Source organism: Battus philenor, unplaced genomic scaffold, assembly GCF_028537555.1.
Source record: "Battus philenor isolate CCGP_79_NKW_IND1 unplaced genomic scaffold, ilBatPhil1.0.hap1 SCAF_3, whole genome shotgun sequence".
Taxonomy (NCBI): Eukaryota; Metazoa; Arthropoda; class Insecta; order Lepidoptera; family Papilionidae; genus Battus; species Battus philenor.
Window position 1 is genome coordinate 12,747,156 of NW_027181693.1, and position 20,403 is coordinate 12,767,558.

The following is a 20,403-nucleotide window of genomic DNA, read 5'->3' on the forward strand; positions in this document are numbered from 1 at the left end:
GCCCTGCGGTACACCGGATGACGTGGAAGTGTCGACAGACGAATAACTATACTTGATGACTTGTTGCGTCGATTTGTGACATATGAGGTGAACCCCCTTAATAAATACCCCCGAATTCCATTATATTCTAGTTTTTCAGGAAGCATTCTGTGATCAATTTCATCGAATCCTTTACATAGATCTGTATGAACAGAATCTATGTATAGTTTCTAATTAAAGCTTTCGACGAGAAAATTTGTGTATTACACAAGGTTACTAATGGTTATACGTTTTTTTAACAAACCCATGTTGTTGGGGTATAATAACATTGCATTGATCCGGACACGGTTCTGGTCAAAATGTTCACGGGGCACGGGGGATTTTTTGTGTATCTGCATAGGTTTAAATTCAAGAAGAAGCCCTTGTGCACTTGTGATCCTGCGGTGGACTATACTGGGGCGCACCTAATCACCAGTTGTCCGGTATTTGGCGCACTGAGAAGGGAACGTCATCCTCGGTTGCAGGATAGGATCAGTGAGGATACCATCGCCTCGCTGGTAGACAGCCAAGATGGTTGTTGAGTACTTCAGTAGTGTTGTAGAAGTGAGTATATATAGTACCAAATATACTCAGTATAACAAAAATAACAAAAATATATAGGAACGAATTTCGATACATTAGAAAAAATGTGGTTGAAGTGTAATATAGATTTAAGAAAATAAAAAAGTTATTAGTAAATAAGACAGTTCAAAATAAAAAAGAACCAAATAAACAAAATATAGTACCTTTGGTTATTCGTTGAGGGAACGCGACGTAAGTAAGACCAGAAAGGTATACTCGTACATGGAATGAAATGTAATGCAAGGAATTGTGACGAACGAAAAACGAATCAATGAATGACATTAAGATAGAAGGAGGAAGAGTATGGAAATAACAAAATTTAGTGGATAAATTATTATTGTAACTGTTGTTGCAGGAGTCATAAAACATATTATTTAAAGAGGAAAGAAAGTAAAAGATGACTACAGTTAGTCTGATCGTAATGGATACTGGCGGTCTATTAAGGTTTTTCGTATTTTAAACATTATGTAAAAATTTACTTTTGTAAATAGTTTCAAGTGACGTTGTGTAAACGTGTGTTTTTTTTATCAGCAACATACTTTTTTGGGTATGATTTCTCTACACTGCTTTACTTACAACCAGCCATCTCGAACTTAATACATTTTACTAAAAAAAACGTAGCGGTCGACGAATAGTTTTAAATAAAGTATTCTCTTCGCTACCACGTAACAACCCCACACGTAACTACGCAAACGTAACACATGGTTCATTTTTGTGCGGTCCAGATACTTATTAAAGTATTCGTGTTCTGAACGCACCTGCATCAGCCTAAAGGTAAGAGCACCGTGCCGCCTGTTCATCCAATACACTAGGACCGAACGAACATCAGCGACAGTGCTTTCTGCTCTTGGATTGCTTAATCTTTCAGCCATTCTAACAACTGCCGAGTAAAGGACCTCTACAATTCCAGATCCCATGACGGGGTTAGATCGCAAGCCCGTAGCTCTTAGCGCCATTTATAAACCCTATCTTGCAGCTTGAACTCAAGATCCTGCGAAAGAGGCGATCCCGCAAAAGTAGGTGCTGTCTCATGTAATATGGCGCGGTTACCCATTATCATACTAACAGCTATCCTCTTTGAGGACGTTTGAGAAAGACGATGGTAAACTCCGTAAGAATGTCAGCCCACATAGGAGCTTTTTATAAGATTACGAAATTCCCCTCTAAGCGTACGCTACACTTGTTGAAAACTTGTCAAAGATTCGTCTTCTCCTTCGCAAACGTTGTTATTGCCCACTGTTCAGCAACCTCACTATATACCCTCATAGAGAGCGCATCAAACTACTCCCCCTGCACCTCCGCCATTTCAAGAGGCGTCTAAGAGATGTCCTAGACACTCCCACTACAGAATTCATACAAACTACTCGTCGAAGCACATATACTGCAGAAACTCGCAAAACCTCAAGCGCTATTTCCACAACATCGAAAGCCACTGCAACTGTGACACATCGCACACGATTTCGCGTTCTTCGAACAATCCATGTCAGAAGGCGACTTTCTGCCACTACCCGAATATAACAATTACCTATGTACGAATGTCATCGTGCAACTGGAGTGTGAGTGCCTAAGAAGTTTTTTTTAAAGGTTTACGGACCCTGCTATTCCGTTAACTCAATGACGATGAAGCTGTAAAAGCTATAACAATGTTGTTAGTCTCTTGTTCACTTCTGACTTAACCTTTTACTGGCAGAGGTGCGTCAGTGCGATTCTTAACTGAAGATCCGTAACAAGTATAGCTGACTTTTTTTGGTAAGTTGAGTTTTAATTTTATGAAATGATGATCGTACCGTAGGATAAAAATAGTAAAGATATTGATTTAATTTTTAGGAAAGATTCACCTGACTCATAGCGTATTCGCGTTGGTTTTACTTTCGCCAACAACGGCGGTCAGATCTACGCTACATCGCGTATAATCACTCCTCCTGAACATATTCCAGTTTATTCAGACTATGACATAGCAATCTTGCACGCCGCTGTCCACTTTAAGTTCAGCGACAGTGTCAGCGCAGACAGGCAGCATTACGGGAAGCAATTATATTATGGCAGACAACGAACTCTTGTGGGCTGTCGAATGGGGTAGAGTTAATGAGAATTGTGTCAAAGAATCAAAAGAAACATGATTGCAATCCAATTATGATTCTATTGTAAAAAGCTATATCTAGGTTGTGACGGTCGTAGCGGAAACATAAAGTCACCGAAAATCTTGTCCACAAATACTCATATAAATTTCTTTGTAGGTTAATGCGGCGGTATTTGAAGTAATGCGAATATAAGACAATGCAAGCGCATCTATGTTTCATTGTCCATGTATCCTACTGACAACATGCGTTGCGCGGAACTGCATCAAATCGACTATCGCAACGAATACCAATGCGATCAAGGCGCTCCTGTTCTTCACAATAATGTCATCGTGGGGCTCACGTCATGGGGCCTACAGTGTCTGTATTCCCATTACCCCGGAATCAGTACTCGTGTATTATTCTAGTGTGTTTATTATAGTGTATTAATCACGCCTTGGATTGTAGCCAATGCATAATTAATATTTTGTGACAATTTTATGAATAATTTGCTATCTTGTTTGAATGCACAAAGGAAATAAAATGATATAAAATTTAACATTGGACGTTATTTTTCGAGCAGAATCTTATGTTTTTTTTCCTTTATTTATTTCGATGCAAATGCACCAACTACTAAAATGATTAAAAATTAATTTAGGGCCTCTCATTGCGTTGCTATTCATTAGTTTTCCATATTTAATATATATTTATTCTTTTTCCGATGCTATTGAACGGAGATGATACATTCTGATAACTATTGGCTACTTACTTGCTACGATTTGTCTGAAGTTCATTATCAGCGCTCGAAAAACCTCTGTCCTTAGCCGAAGTTTGGAGAGTTTATGTTCATTAACAGAATGATGTTAGTATTAACTGCAAAGCGTAGGTAATTAATGAGGTAAAAATGTTTCTATATGTAATGCTCAAGTTGTTTATTAATTACGCGCAAAATACTTTACTTAGTTACGCGAGATGTTATGGACTTGTTGTCTTATACTTCCTGTCACTGCGGTTTTATACTGACGCGTCTAATATTTTTTTAAATGTACCTTAGATTCCATCCAATCCACCGGTCACTGTCCTGCTCTTAAAACTTTTGGACATATGGAACTAAGAATCCTTATTCCTCCTTCAGAATTTACAATAATAGTAGAAATTCCGCCCCTGCCACTTGCTCTTAGTAATGTAGGTATAAACGTCTGCTACATAGGCACATTAATGTTTCTACATGTTATATGTAAATCTTATAGGTTGTTTATCACAAAGTACTAGAAGCCACGGTTTTTAGAATCGTTGATGTTGATAAGATTGTAAAAGGTCTTTTCTTGCCGCAGTTGAGTCTATAGTGTTTGGAGGGCTTCCTTTTATGAATTGGAGTTATTGCACATATATGTGATTGAAGAAAATCTTACATATATCTTGAACATCAAGAAAACCACTTCTTCCATGTAATAAAGTAAATAAAAAATTAAAATGATTTGAACCAACATTACTATCGATTTAAATTTATATAGTGTAGTAAGAGTAATCTGCAGTTTTTAGTGTATCAGATAGAAAATCCTACTTTCGATACAAATTGATGCTTAAATTTATTTTTATCACTGTCTCTTCATTAAAAGTATTGTATGAGACTAAATGTACTAAATTCTGAAATTTTAACCGACAACTTATATTTGAATGGATTGATTTTTTTTTTATTCTCATTCCCCTATCTTTGGGAAGGACACTTATTAAATTGTTTTCACTGTCCTTTTGGATTGATCTTAGGAGGCAAGACAAAAGTAATACATATGTTGATGAAGCTCCAGGATCTCCTACATTATTGCCGTACTCCATAACGCTGGGTATTTAAATTCGTCAACTTTTTGAGTCGAAAGGTTCTAAAATCACAATTCACAAAAAATAGCTAACAATAAATGGTTGTCGCACACATACAGTTTTTAATAAAAAAATATTCTAGTTATTCCTTAGAAAAAAAAATCTGTTTTCTAATATAATTTTAATTTAGAAAAAAAATAATGGCTCATAGCTTGTTGTTTGAAGTTTCGAATACGACTCTAAATTAACATTATTATATGGTTTCTAACTAAACTTTTAATTATATCTCTACAAGACAAACGGATATTATTAATATTTGCTGTGGAACTAAAGCGTCGCAGTTTCACATCCAAAGAGTTTTATGTGCCTAGCGAGCCGCAACTTACCGTCTCCTGGAATAGGGTCAATCTTTTCTTAAAAGGGGGTATCACCGTTAAATAACTCAACACGTGTTACACCCCTCCACGGGGCATCTTTAGGAGTAATGTTACACCGATTAGTGCCAATTGAAAATTTGGCTTAGTCACTCTTTCATAGCTATCACGTCACCAAACCATCACTGAAGTCGAATTATGCTTACTTTGTACCCTGTTAGTTAAATGAGAAGCTTTCTTACACTTTTGGGCAAAAATACGGTTATTTTATTTGGTAAATATTGCTAAATTGTAAAAAATTCTCATTACTAAATAAAATTTTGGTGGGATCCCCTTTTGCGTACCGCTTATATAGTTATTTTGCTTTTACCAAACTATTCTTTTTTAAATTATCAGTTAATAAAGAACGAGGGGTATCCCTTATAGGCTGCAAGTCCTGAGTTAATACGTAACATGGTTCCAGGTGCTATCTTCATCTATCTTTGCGGATTCTTTCTCTTACTGTTTTGATCGTCTTTTTCATACGAACACTACGTTGATGGTTAGGTTTTTTCTGTCACAGATAGAGGAAGTTTTATTGTACCTACTAATAATCCGGTTCACATTTGACTAATATCATACAGATTCTAAAATTTGTACTTAGTAATATATCCACTTTATGTAATGTAAGCGCATAGCAATTCAATTGTCTTTATCACCTTACCCCATTTTAATATGACAAAATATTTTACAATATATAAGCGAAAATAAGAAAACCCGATAAACAATCATATAAAAATAACAGATTCCAAATTCAAAAGTAATTTTTTATTTATTTCAGTTATAAAGATATTTATGGCCAGACTAAATCATTTTTATTGTGAAGTTAAAATCAGTAAATAAGTTTCAAATTTAAAACTGACTTTTAAATACCCTCAGAGTTAACTGGTAAAAAAAGTCAATTTAAATGCATTATCGATTTCTTACCTTTAAACATCCTCGACTAAGTTTTTGTTACGCTTGGCTCTTATAGCCTTATCTATATCATTTATATCAAAAACTAATTCCAGTTATTTGATTGTGATGAAGGGCTCTTGAGATACTATTCACAAGTGTATGATCTATTACCTATAAATGCTTCAATTTCAATAATAAATAATCAGTATACATTTTTTAATCTTGAAACTGGTTGCGTAAAAATGCATTCATATTTGGCTGCAGTCCTCCTGATTCTTGATTTCACTACAGCATTGGGTAAAATTTTAATTTTCCAATAAAAATGTAACTGTACGAATAGCGTAACACAAATTGTTTATTTTTTCAACCGACAGTTTCTAATGTTTTTATTCCATGTTTCTGTATTTCTTGTACGTAGTTTGGTTTTGTAAATTATTTGGCATTTAGATATATATATATATATATAATAGAATTTAAAATTATTATATTGGATACTGGATAACCATTATAGAATGCTATTTGTTCGCAGTCCTACCTAGGAATCAACAGAGGATCATTGGCGGTTCAATAACTACTATCGATGCATATCCTTATGCTTCCTCTTTGCTGTACTCTTGGGACCTGAAAAGTTACTCTCAAGCATGTGGAGGCGCCATTTTAACTAATCGAGCAATTCTCTCTGCGGCTCATTGCTTCTAGTGAGTTTTTTTTTTAATTTTATTGAACATTTATTAATTATTTAATCGTTTTGCACGCATGCATGTTTAATGAATGTTAATAATTTTTCAATGTTTACTAACTAATAACGTTCGTTCTTTTTTACATTTATCTGCTATTATTCTTTCGACTTTTTCCCATAATACGGTTTTAAATAAATAACGTTTTCATTCATTTAATTTCTCTTCAATACTTATGAAACAAACTATACATAATTTTGAACTTACATTTTATTTTTAAAATTAAAGCGGTGATACGGCTATAAAGTGGCGTATACGCGTCGGTTCGTCTTGGGCAAATAGTGGCGGGACAGTACATAACGTCGGAAAGATTGTAAACCATCCGAACTACAACTACCTTACGTTTGATAACGACATAGCCATCCTTCAGTCCGCCACCGTCTTTACCTACAGCAATAGAGTACGCGCCGGTAGCATAGCTGGTTCTAATTATCAACTAGCAGACAATCAAGCTGTTTGGGCAATAGGATGGGGCGTAACTCAGGTAAATTAACATTGTTAATTACGTAAAGTACTTTATTATATTAAGGACGTGTATTAGAATTTAAATATTCGATGATATTTTGAGTGTCTGATATTGCTTTCATATTTGAAATAGGATGTCAATCGGACCACTTCATTTGCTTGGTTAGATTAATAAGTTCTTTAAGGAATTTTATGAGTTGTACATACATACACTTATTTAAAACAGTCAATAATCGTTGAGTGGGTGTAGTAGGGTAGAAATTAAGAAGATATTGTTGCTGCACCAAATATGTTGTTATTTAAAAAAATTAACACCCTTGTTCAAAATAATTGAACTTTTATCGTACTCTATAACCGTAGTATTATAGGTAAAATATTGAGTTTAATATTTATTAATTGCTTTACTAAAAAAAACTTACTTTATTAAAAAAAATTAAACATCTTTATGTCTTGTGTTTTGGTTTGTTTTTAATCTACCATGAATCACTATAAAGCGCAATTTGCAATCTTTTCGATCTTTCGCAATGATGCTAAAAATATTTCATCTAATATACACCTCTTTTTTTAAGTTGGCACTCTGGGTAGCTTCGAAAAGAAGTAATAAAAATTAAGTGCGTATTAATTATCAGGACAAAGTTATTTTCTTTTGAACATTTCAAGTTATTAAAAACAAAATAAGATTTTATTTTACTTTTATCTTTATGGTTCACACAGGTTGTCTATTATACGCCATTGTTATTTTGAAGGTAGATATTTACTATTTATTTTTATAGGTGGACGGTTCGGGATCCGAGCAGTTACGTAACGTGCAGGTGTGGACAATTAATCAGACCATTTGCAGAAGTCGCTACGCTGAATTGCGGTTACAAATCACTGACAACATGTTGTGTTCCGGTTGGCTAGATGTTGGTGGACGCGATCAATGCCAAGGCGATTCGGGGGGACCTTTGCTTCACAATAGAGTGATCGTCGGAGTATGTTCATGGGGACAAAGCTGTGCTCTTGCCCGCTACCCCGGTGTTAACACACGCGTTTCTCGTTTTACTTCTTGGATACAAGCTAATGTGTAATCAATATTACCGAATGCCGTATACAATTTCTATATAAATACAAAAGCAACCAGTAGTTTTATTTTAGCGATACATGTGTAAGTGTTTTTTTTTTCAATATTGGAAATCAGAGTATACTCGTATATTATATTTAAGCCTAAATTTAAATCTAACACATATTCGTAATTGATAGATAGAAATGATTTATGAACTACGTAATATTTACGACAAAAGGAGAGGATAATCTGACTTATCGTTTGTAATGTTTTTTTTAGAATAAATTTACAGAAACTGTTTGCACCTTAACAAAGTTATGATATTCCTGAGAAATTCATTAATAAAATTTTCTTTTTGAAAAAGAATGTAAAACGTACTCCATTTTTTTCTCGTCTTATAATTGGTGAGTATTGAAAACAGAAATTGGTTTCATCGTCAAAAGTAACGTAAAATAAATTGTAAAAAAAATTCGAATACATGAACTTCAATGTATAAAAAATATGAAGTTAGCTAATTTTACTTTTTTTAAAAAAAAAACAACAGAACTAATGAACCTAATGGGTAACATTAAAACATAGTTCTTACGGAAAGGCAAAGAAATAAAATATCAAAAAAATCATATATAAATTATAACTGTCACACATGATAGAAATATTTAGTTATAACCATATTTTAATCTTTAAGGAAAAGTGTACCTATCAGTAATTTTTTATTAGATCATAAAACCCAAATTATCTAGCGATAAGCTACCCTCGTTAATATTGTTAAATTTAAGTTCAAAGTATAACAATCATTTATAGAATTTGCTGATATCGTTTTTATAACAATAAATGACATTTCATAATGATTATTGTATCTAACAATAATCCGCTGTAGCCTTGAGAAAAACCCTGACCGTAACATGCTATATGTATTATAAAATTATCCCCAATGTCGAAGCGTACATAAGCCGTGGCAAGGTCAAGAGAAAATCGATCTAGGTGCTCGGGTATTTCCGCCGCCATTCGCCTTTGTTTGCTGTTCGTCCCCGTCGAAATAATAAAAAAAAACAATAGCTTCAAATGTAAGTGAACTAAAAAATTAAAAGTCAATTTGTGTTGCATACCAGTAAAGCAGTAAAGTAAATGCCGCCCTTTAAAATATATTTTATCATGCAAGTGAAAAAAATTCGGCCGAGCGCAAATGTTTAATAAACTATTTTAACACTATTCATATTTACTCTAATAATAATGTTTTGATAGTAATCGAAATTTATAGCAAAACAATCATTACGAGTATAAGGGCTGTATAGAAAAGTGTGTTCGTCTCAATAACGCTCAATAGTTGTTTCAGTATCACAGAGGCCCTGTCTATGGTCCGGGGATTGTTTTATCCCCTAACTGCCTGACCTCATCCCTTATTAAATCGAATTTTACAGCGCGCGTCTAGAATATTTTAGAAATATTAGTTGTTAATGTAATCAGTTTAACATATATTTAGTTGACAAGGTAATAAGTCAACTAGATGTTATATTGTCTTGTTATACCTACGTTCATTAATTAATCTCTGCACTGCCCAAATGGTTAAGCAATAGAGAATGCCAACATTAAGTTCGATGTTACACATATGTTATATAAAAAGCGTTAAATAAATAAATAACTAATGTAACCTCGGAGGGGGGTGAATTCCGGATTTGTTATTTAACATATTCTTAGAGTATTCTATAGAATCTTTTAATAAACGTCTTCTGAAGATTGTGCTGTAAGAGCGTAGATATGCATTAAAAAAACATTGCATGTTTTCTAAGACGAATGTCTTAATTTTGGAAGATATGAGGATGCTAAGACTATGAATGCAAGTGGCATCTGCTCCCGAGAAATAGACTGTGATCCCCGCTGTTCTAGTGAAGTAGACTTTTCCACGCATATGCGTTTCACTGATCCATATTATGCTAAGGTCTCCATCTCCCTTTCCGAGATGTGGAGTTTTCTTTCAAGGAGAGAGGTACTTAGGGTCAACAGAGGCATTCCTTACTTATGAAGACGGACGATTTATTTCTAATAAAGTATCGGTAGCTCATTTAATACCGGCCAGCTCGGGTACTGCATAATACCAAGCGCTATTCGGATCGCATAACAAAGCGCTACCGTTCTATTTTGCTTTCATAAGAAAGGTTTTCTTGGAAATTTGCGGTGATGGATAACCCTGTCCTTCCATTCTTAGATTTTATAGACGACATACCTTCTCTGAGCATTCGTACCCGATTCGTGCTTTAAACAGCGACAAACTTGTCGGGTTACCTGACCGTACTGTTGATGGTTTAGTCTCCACGTGACCAACACATAAGCAAGATGCCTATGTATGTGGGTATATGACTGTGGGGGATATTGTCTTATTAGTCGCCTTTGACGACATCTTATTATGATCGGAAGTGGTGCTATTTCCCAAGTGGACCCGGAAATCTCACGGCGAACTTAGTTTAGTTTGCATCCAAATAAAAAAATATATTATTCTATTACGACCTTTAATAGACATTTCATAACGGTCGCGCGTCTTCAAAGTAGAAATACCAAGTCTGAAACAATAATAAAAATTCCTTTTTTGATGCTAGTAACCGGACTTTTTGGAAATCTACGGGGACGGCTTATGTTCAATGGTGGACGTCCAACAGCTAAAATGAAAACAAATAATAGGGAAGTTTAACCAAAAAATAAGTGATCAATGAGACAAGTCGCAAATTAAACGCATGTCTTCATCAATCGTTTTACTGGAAACTTGGCAGTTTGTTTGAGTTTATTCTAAACGGATTTTCCTCGTAACAAATAGGAGTCTAATATTTTCCGAAGATTAATTTTATACTTCATATCAGACCAATTTCCAATGCGTTCTTTATTCGATATCATTGATATGATGCTTAATAATGTATTAAATTTGGTTATCATAAATAAATATCAAATGGAATTTTCCGCATCAATATTTGTACGAAATGGTTAGAAAATTTTGAGTATTAACGCAACAACAAATTACTATAAATTCAATTGCTATAAACTTTTTAGCATAACACTTTCAATAATAATATTTAGCGCGTAGAGAAATAAAAATATGAAATAAGATTTTGAAAAATACTTTACAAGCACGTACATAAATGTGTCGCTATTCAAAAAAAGACTTAAAACCGATAACCAACGAAAAGAACAATACTTTAAGCATACGGTCACACTAGGCTTTATTAATTTAATTAACCTTCTCAAGAAAAAGATTTATTTGTAGTATTTTTAATTCTTTTACCAATTGTTTTAAAAAGAAAACAAATGGTTTTGAGTATTACTATATTGTTCACTACGCCTAATTTTTGATTTACTTGGTTAAAAGGTGGTGTCGTTTTAAGATAGAAAGTAGTGGAAACGCAGATTGTAGATAAGATTAAAAAACAAAAGTAATCGCTTTAAAAAGGGATTGCCCCTACTATTTGCCATTAGTTGATGATTTGCTGAATAAAGGTCGCCGACTTAACTTGAAGAATTGCCCATTTATGGCAGTAGACGGGGCACATCGCTAATGCAACTGATGGTCGTTGGGATCAAAATGTTCTCGATTGGCGACCACGACCCGGTAGACGTTATCTAACCACAAGACTGTCTTGCAGTGGCCGTCTATGGGCTGACCTGCCGATGTTTTGCTAGATGAATCTCGTAGAGTCACGTTAACTAACAATGGGGGTCCTGAAAATCTACATTTGATGAACTCTCCGTATACCAGACTTTTTCACTATACAAGGAAATAACAGGACTAGGAATTTGCAAAACATTGCTACTGTGTATAGCAAGCAGTTTAAGACTATCGAAAAAAAATTAAATATTACACCGTTTTTGATCGTGTGTATGCTTTTAACTTTGTAACGCAAATTAAAAAGAGGAGGATTTTTTTTTATTCATAGACCGTCAAAGACGAGAACTATAGCGTCATAAATTTATTATAAATGATAGCGCTAAAAATATTTTTTATTCCGTATCACGTCTATCATCTCAGTACCTGCAATGTAAAGTAATATCAATCAATTTTATGTATTAGAAAATAATCGGTACAGTTACATATATGTCTCGTTTTATAGGAGTCTTATGTAAAACAAACGTTTTTCGACTGATTATTTTTTAAAACGTTGTTAAATAATCGGCACTACAATAATTTACGTAAATTATTATTTATACATCATTCAATCCTTTACATGTTGCTGCAATGTTTTAGGGATTGTACAATTGATTTTATTTTTGGTATTTGACGAATTTAAATACATATGTTTTTAAAGGTTTCTGTTTTTGCCCTATGAAGTTTTTATTAATAAATATTTGCGAAGGTCTTTCAATATTTCTGGTATCCTAATATAAAAATATTTATAAAAAATAAATGGAATTCATTTTACCAAAATATTTTTTTAAACATGTTTTCAATTTGTTATTGATTGTGTTTTGTTCATGGAGTCTATTGTTATAAGTGGCCTAAATTAAAAATACATATAAGTTAAAGGAAATGAATTTTACCTCACCGGTCGTAATTTGCATCGCTATTAATTGCAAATGGGTCAGATCCTCTGGTGATTCATAAAGTAAATGAATTAAACAAGGGGTATTTTTAATTTTTATTATTATGTAGTATAACACGTTTACTGCAATAGGATAAATTTTAAATAATTTGAGAATATTTTACAAATAATTGTATATATATATATATATTTATACACACACACACACACATATATATATATATATATATATATATATATATATATATATATATATATATATATATGTAACTAATTTAATTTTTAAAACAATTTGTGTCATATACTTTTAAACGTTATTTCTTGCGATAAACCTTTATTACATTTATCAAACATTTTTATTTAAATTTTTGTTAGCACCAAGTGTATGTAAATAAAGATTGGATACAACATTTTTTTACATATTTTCTGATAATAAGGAATACAATCTGTAGCAGTGCGATGCGATGTTATGAAGAACACGACACATTCTAGCTCATAGACATGCAGTATGTCTCACAAAGCGGATTACAGTGTTTGGCAGTAGATATAGGCACCACAAGCAAATTAGCGATTTTGATGACTTTGCCAAGTAGATAAATCACCAGTAAAAGAATACATTCATGCCACTGATACGGCTTTGATAGCAAATAACTCAAAGAATTAACGGAATAGTAGATATTATCAGTAAACCACAATTATTAGACAATTATATATTATCTGAAAAGATATATTTGATTTTTTTAATCTAAACGCAGTCGTAACGTATTTTAGTTTCTCATACAACTATAACAACAAGAAAAGTAGCTCACGAACCAAAAACTGTCTTGTGTAAGACCCGATTCCATTACTTTACAGTCTATTGTACTACTAGGGTTTAATATTTTTGTACTAATTTAGCTTTTAGTAGCCTCGCATTTTTATTATCAGAGCGTATCTCTGACAATGAGGTTAATACTCTATCCCTCCCACATTGCTGTTCTTACAATCGGTACATTGGTAATCTTGCTTACGGGATCAATGTAGATTGATGGATATCGCATATTACTCGTAGTTTTAATTCTACATATGCTGATATCCTCACGTTTGCTTTCGCAGTTTGTGAGAAATAGCAATATCGCATAGGTCACACGAATTATTTCGACTTTTGACTAATTTTGTGTTAGACCTTGTTAATCATAGTCCCTAACCGTAAAGCTACCACACCGCTGTTTTTGTTCCATTATGATAAAATAACATTTAAGTCTTGAAAGGGCATTAGTATAAACGTTAAACGCGCATAAAGATTTACATTGAATTATTTATGATCTTATGTTACTTGATATAGTATTATTCCACGTGCTAGTATTATGTTTAAAACATTAAATTTAACTGTAGAATAATAAAGATTAAAATATCAAATGCATGAAATAAATACCTTGTGAAATACTGTTGTACCCATCCGGTGTCATCAATAGGGTGTCGCCATCGTTGAACATAATTGTTGTCAATCACAGACACATAAACACTTATATCATAACTATATAGCAATATATAACGGACCACTTAATTTATATTCCACTTGCTACGCGATAAGACCTAAAACACGAACGAAGAATGTTAAGAAAAGTTTTACATGAAATATAATATAATTTTTTTCTTGACATTCAATAAATATGGAATCAAGTAAAGAGATTATTATTTTATTACATTTTATAAATTTTATGTCGTGATGATATGTTTGTAAAGACACAATTTTATGTAGAATTAACTTACTAAGCTGTAAAAAATTTTGTATATTATTAAAAGTTTGTCTATAATAAAACATCAAAGAAAGTTGGGTAAATGTTATACAGCAATGACCTTGACAAAAGGTCGGTCATTGTTGTCCTGTTAATTGAAATTGATCGAGTGACCGTGATTTTGTCAATATTTAATAGCTGTACGAGTTTAAAAAAATTACATTAATAATTTTATTAATGCAGCGTTTCGTCAAAAAATAAATAATTAAGTACAGTCATCTTAATTTTAACTTATAAGAGATTCGTCCCAAAATTAAACTATATTTAGTTAAACTAAACTTTTATTCCTTATTATATAAATATGTATTTATTATTTAAAAAAAATCATGACTTTAATGAAAACTATAAGTAAAACTTAATTTGTCGCCCTTTGAATTTATTACAATATGCGTTCAGATGCTTTTGTTCCACATAAAATTTCATACGCTTTCCAGAATTTAGATTTACTTTAACACTTTTCTGTCACTCACTTAAACACTTATTACATTGGTATTATGCTATAAGAGACATGTCTTTTAACAAGCAATAGAATATTTGCGGGCTATAGTATATTTCAAAGTTGTCTAAAGATATATTACCACTTAAAACTAATTTAACAATTCTTTACACTTTTCGCAAATTTTGAATATATGTTTCAGGAAATTCCTTTAACGAGAATCGAAAATTGTCTTTAGATAGAAATAAAACAATTTTATATTATTTTGCTTAAAAGTTAATTTTCCCTTATAGTTTTCCTGCTCGAGCTCACGCACGTCGGAGCGAGTGGGGTGGTACGACGCCACTGCAACCACCTCGTACCACCATCGAGCCCATAGCCTCGCTAACGGCTTTAATCACGAAAGCTCGCAACTCGTGTGCAAGCACGACGCTGTTTACCATACCTTCGTATTACTGTCGCGTGACATTTTTCTAAGTTAATAAACATGTGAATGTATAATGTAAATATGGTCTGTACCTAAGTTATATAAAATTTTTCAATAAAAATTCAATTCCAAATAACAAAGGGGTTGATCTGACAAATACAGTTTCAAAACTGTTAAAAACCTGACTCCAGACTGCATAAGTCTGAATAAAAATACCAGGTACTGTTTCTCTATTACTCTTCTTACTTCCTTGTCAATATTATGGAGTAAAAAAGGTATAAACTAGCCAAAGGAACACTATTAAAAATTGTTTCGTCCCCAGTCAAGTTAATTCACATTTTTTACATCATATATCTCACAAGATTTAAAATTTCAATTTAACTTAATTTCGTATCAATAAATTCTTTATCGACTATTACAAAATGAAATATCAATGCAAGCCATTCACGAACATTTAATTACCTATGATATAACAAATCCATTCGAAAAATCTAGCCATAACTTGATGATCTCAAAATCGAAAGAATATGTCTTATTCTAGAACTAATGAAAATATGATAATTATTTTGAATTTCAGTATTTACTACTGAAATTCTTATTTTATTTATTATAGGAAATAAACACGTAGAGAAACAATTTAAACTAAATGGTATACTTGAATTACATATACTATCAGTACAAGTAAGACATAAAATGGACAAAGTATTAATAAATAATAAATATCCGTAGGGAATAACTGTCTTTAAATCTTTTACCGTACTTCACAAATTAGACTTTTCAGGTATTCTTTTACTCTTTTCATGGTTCTTATCGCTTCTTTTGATTTAATGGAAAAGTTTCTAAAGCAAATTTTTCGAGGTGCTTGTAAGTACTTCGCGAAAATTTTATTCGAAGATGAGACACGTTCAAGGGTTTTCCGGTCTTAAGAAGATTTTTTGGAGGAAAATAAAGTCATGTTTTTTAAATAAGGTCCTAAATTATGAATACTCTCTTAACACAAAATTGTAATTTTATTGCTTCGTTCTAAGCTTGAAACTTTCATAATATTGTAATAGTTGATACATTAGCCTCCACCCCCGGAGATGAGAACACTACTGGATCATAAAGTTCACACTGGGCTTAGCAGTGTAGAATGATGGTTAATATAAAAGTTGTAAATTTTGGAAGTTTTGGACATGATTTCCCTTCCTTTCCCTTTCATCCATAAAATTAACAGCTTCTCTTTTCCTTTCCGAGATAGTAATTGATACTTATGATCATAAGACGCATTCCTAACAATTACGCTGTAATGCTATCCAAACGGAAAAAACCTGCTTTACTGTGGCCTTAAGTGTGCACGGGGCGAGACGGGAAAGTCTCCGACGTTAGTGCTCACGCATATCACATCTAGGGTGCAGCACTTATAATAGATGCGGCAAAAGGTTTCGTTAGCATCCCTAGACTACAGGTCAGGTACATCTTATTATGTATAATATATGTATTTTAAAATATAGTTTCTTTAAGGAGTTTAATTTGTAATTGCAACTATATTTAATACTCCAAAGTATATAATTACAAAAAAAAGAGTGATTATTATAAACCTTCCCCGTTAGGCAACGGTTAACGATACGCTGTCGGTTACGTTATATGCTATGTATATCTTTTGATGTCAGATAAACGAAGTTAAACGTGAACCACGATATAATACTTTTAATGATAATGCAGTCGTAACCTATGAAGAAATGTAAGATAATAATAATAATAATATTTAAGTTACTGTAACCGTAACCCATTGTTACATTATTAAATAAATCTTATTATAGCGTTCATAAATGTTTAGTTGATCGAAATGTATGGAACTTTATTTGTTGACTCATTTACATGATAAGAATTATAATGTAAAAAAAAATGTTAAATTTTTATTTAAAACTGTTGTTTAGTAACTGTTGAGTTTCTGGCCGGTTCGTCTCAACAGATCAACGTTCCGAGCTGGTGGTAGCTTACTATGTACTTATATTGTTAAAAAAATTGGCGATTCAAAGGCGCTTGTGAATGCCTACATACATAAAGCCATTTTGACTTTTTGTATGTAGGCATTCACAAGCTCACATTTGACTTGATCATTGTCTATTTTTCAATTGATTTTCTAATGGAAAATACGAGTTCATTCATAGAACACATCAATTGTGTTAGTAATTAATAGGAGTAAAACTTAATCGTGCACTTTAGCAGTACTTTAGAGACGGCTTGTTGAGAATTTTAAATAACTTTCGAGATAACTTGACAATAGCAAGAAAACTACATTCATAAATTTTAATGAAAAGTTGACCGCGCTTGACCTAGTTCTCTTAAAATAAACTTTCCAGAGACATTAATCGGTCTTAGTATCGTTATTTTTAATTGTGAACGATATTTTAAATAGTTATTATTAAACAATTAAAAGATTGCACTAATTTAGTGTAATTTTATGATATAAATGTGCCTACTTGTCTGAACAGAGTTTCTTGGTACGTTTTTAAAAAACGTAATGTCAGCGCTGCCTAGATAAGTAATTCTGATTTGGTGGCTGCTATTCTTTTAACACAACACACGATTAGGGAATCTTTATATGTTTGGCTAACAACGGAGGAATTTTTGACAGATCAAAATGCTCTGGCGCGACTATTTCCTATGTAAGGTTGCGGTGCGTTGTTCTTTACATCCCCAACAAAAAAATTGCGTACAGGGCTTACAAAAACTTGCAAACTATTTTCCTAATTCTTAATGGTGTAAATGCGTTAGTACCAATTTTTTTCATGGTTCCCTTTTTGACGTTTCACCTCAGGTAGAATTCTTTTTATTTCATTTTTTCCTTTCATTCTTCACAATCTTCTCTTTTACAATTTTCTGCAGAGTTAGTGGTAGAAAGTGAGTTAAGAAGAAAGTTTCTGTAAGAAAATAATAAAAATAGAAATTTTCAATTGAATTATATTAAAAAGTTTTAATAACTTTTCACTACATAGGAAATCCCTCCTTTTCAAATTGTATTTGAGGTATTTCTCTTTTTTATTGCAAATTTATGGTAACAAATAGTGAGACGGATATATTTTGTTATAAATCGCCGGGATTTGTAGGTGAAATTACTGCAATAATTAATTTCAAAATTGCAGCGTTGCAATATCCAGGCATTGTAGTGTAAAAGGCATACATTTGATGTCAATAAGAAATTAAATTTTTCTGACTTCTAAGTTTATATTATTAATTTCGTAAAAACTTTTTTTTAGATGGCTTTTACTTTATCAATAACAAAAAACATCTTTCGTTACATTTGAAGTCCATAAATTGGAGATTTTTTTAAAAAAAATAGTTGTTCAATAAAATTTGAAACAATATTTCCGTAAACGTTTCAAGAAAATATTTGCACATTCTAACTGGCTGCTAGAAAAAAATAAAGTTTTCAACTCAATTAGGAACCGGCGTAATTACCGCTGGAGGATGGAACCATTTTAATTAACTCTTTCAGCGCACTGGTACCACAGACATGCTGACTTAAAGAAAGATTCACGGCCCAGCTGTTATAAGAGGATGAAAAAGATTTTAAATGGTTCCATTTGAATTTGAAGTGCACTCTCTTATTTTTGGTTTTATATTGTGTTATATTCTTTCTTGTTGCAGACGATTTAGGTTGGTGCAATTGGTATCAGAGAGTAAGCATTACTGTCTGAAAGTTTCTGGCCACCATAGTTAGTATAAGAGTAATTGGAGCTACTGGAATAGTTATTAAAGTAATTGATAGTCCAATAACCCCAGGGATAGCCTAAGAAACTCAACGCGCCTTATCACTGTCTAGTAAAAAATTATATTTAATAACATGCTGTATGATTCAAATAAAAGACTTGAAGTACTAAACGTGGTACAAATACGAGGTGATGAAAAAGTCGCCGTGACAATCACAGACTCTGTGTTTGGCACTAATCGGTGTAACATAACTCTTGAAGATGCCCCGTGGAGGGGTGAAACACGTGTTGAGTGATTTAACGGTGGTAGTTGTATAATTCGTATTGTAAGCCGCATGCGTATTTATTAGAGGGCTGGCGGGCGGTGCACTTTGTTGCACAACTACTACTGCATGTGCGGAAGTGGCTAAATATTGGTCCTTTTCTTCCTAAGGATGGTATTCCGCAAAATAACGCCTGATTCCATTAAAAAATTCATACAAGCTTCACAAAGTCATAATATAGAGAGAGAGCGAGGACTAAATGATTACAGTAATAAGCATTTTTTAAACTAAAAATTACAACAATAAAAAATATTTACTTCTTTTATTTATTATGAAAGATGTATAATGTCATTAAGCGATAAGTTCAAACAAAGGCTCGGTGGAACGGGGTAGATTGTGTCAATAAAGGTGGGTTAATATAATGGAATAGTCAGTATAAATGTTCACTTCATGTATTTGCAAAACAGTCAGCATGATTGTGCATAATTACGTTGCAGTAATTTTATAAAACAACGTACAAGAGACAATTTTTATAAAATTCTCTATTAAATAAAAATTGAACAGTGAAAAAGGAGTAACTACACTAGTTATTTGGGAATGAAAGTAAATAGAGCATTATATATATATATATTTTATATGATAGCAAATCACTTATAGCGATTTTATCTCAAGTTTGTTACAACATTATTGTTTACGTACGTGTGTGTGGTGTACGTGAATAAATTCGTGTTAAATTATTAGATATACTACGAATACACATTCAATATTTTACGCCATAAGACAAACATTACAATGCTTAACAAGATTACACGTATTTACCATAGCACAATAAAAAAATAACGAAAGTTATCTAACGTTTGTTTAGGTAATACATCATTGTGACGGTGCTGTTCGGTCCTCGGTGTCTGTTTTGAATTTTTAATCTATGGTTTCGTAGAGTTGTTATTATAATTTATGCATCCCTATTATGATGAAACGCTATGCTTATTTGCTTATAGTATGGTAATATAAATTTTCAAAAAGGAAAGACTTAAAATGTATGGTTTTTTCTATAAACATTCAAGATTAAGTATGTAACTTTTAATTTTGTAAGGCACGTGACGAAGAAAAATATTCCGCAGAAAATTATTTAATCAATCTATAATTACATATATTTATTGACACATAACTATAAAGTCTAATAGGAAGTGTAAAACAAAAGCATTATTAATGAAATAACTGCTGAGTAAAAAAAACTAGATATCTGATTTCA

At 32.4% G+C, this 20,403-nt stretch overlaps 2 protein-coding genes across 3 annotated transcripts in view; one reads left to right on the top strand and one right to left on the bottom strand.

The window, feature by feature from the left end:
* The window catches only part of kcc (solute carrier family 12 member kcc), a 355,477-nt gene that overhangs the window by 173,321 nt on the left and 161,753 nt on the right, over positions 1-20,403 (bottom strand). The window lies entirely within an intron of this gene.
* Positions 6,002-8,275, top strand: LOC137927107 (trypsin CFT-1-like). Its single transcript, XM_068770897.1, has 4 exons — positions 6,002-6,082; positions 6,315-6,483; positions 6,751-7,006; positions 7,761-8,275. The coding sequence occupies exons 1-4, from the start codon at positions 6,028-6,030 to the stop codon at positions 8,055-8,057; spliced, it is 777 nt and encodes a 258-aa protein (XP_068626998.1). The 5' UTR covers positions 6,002-6,027; the 3' UTR covers positions 8,058-8,275.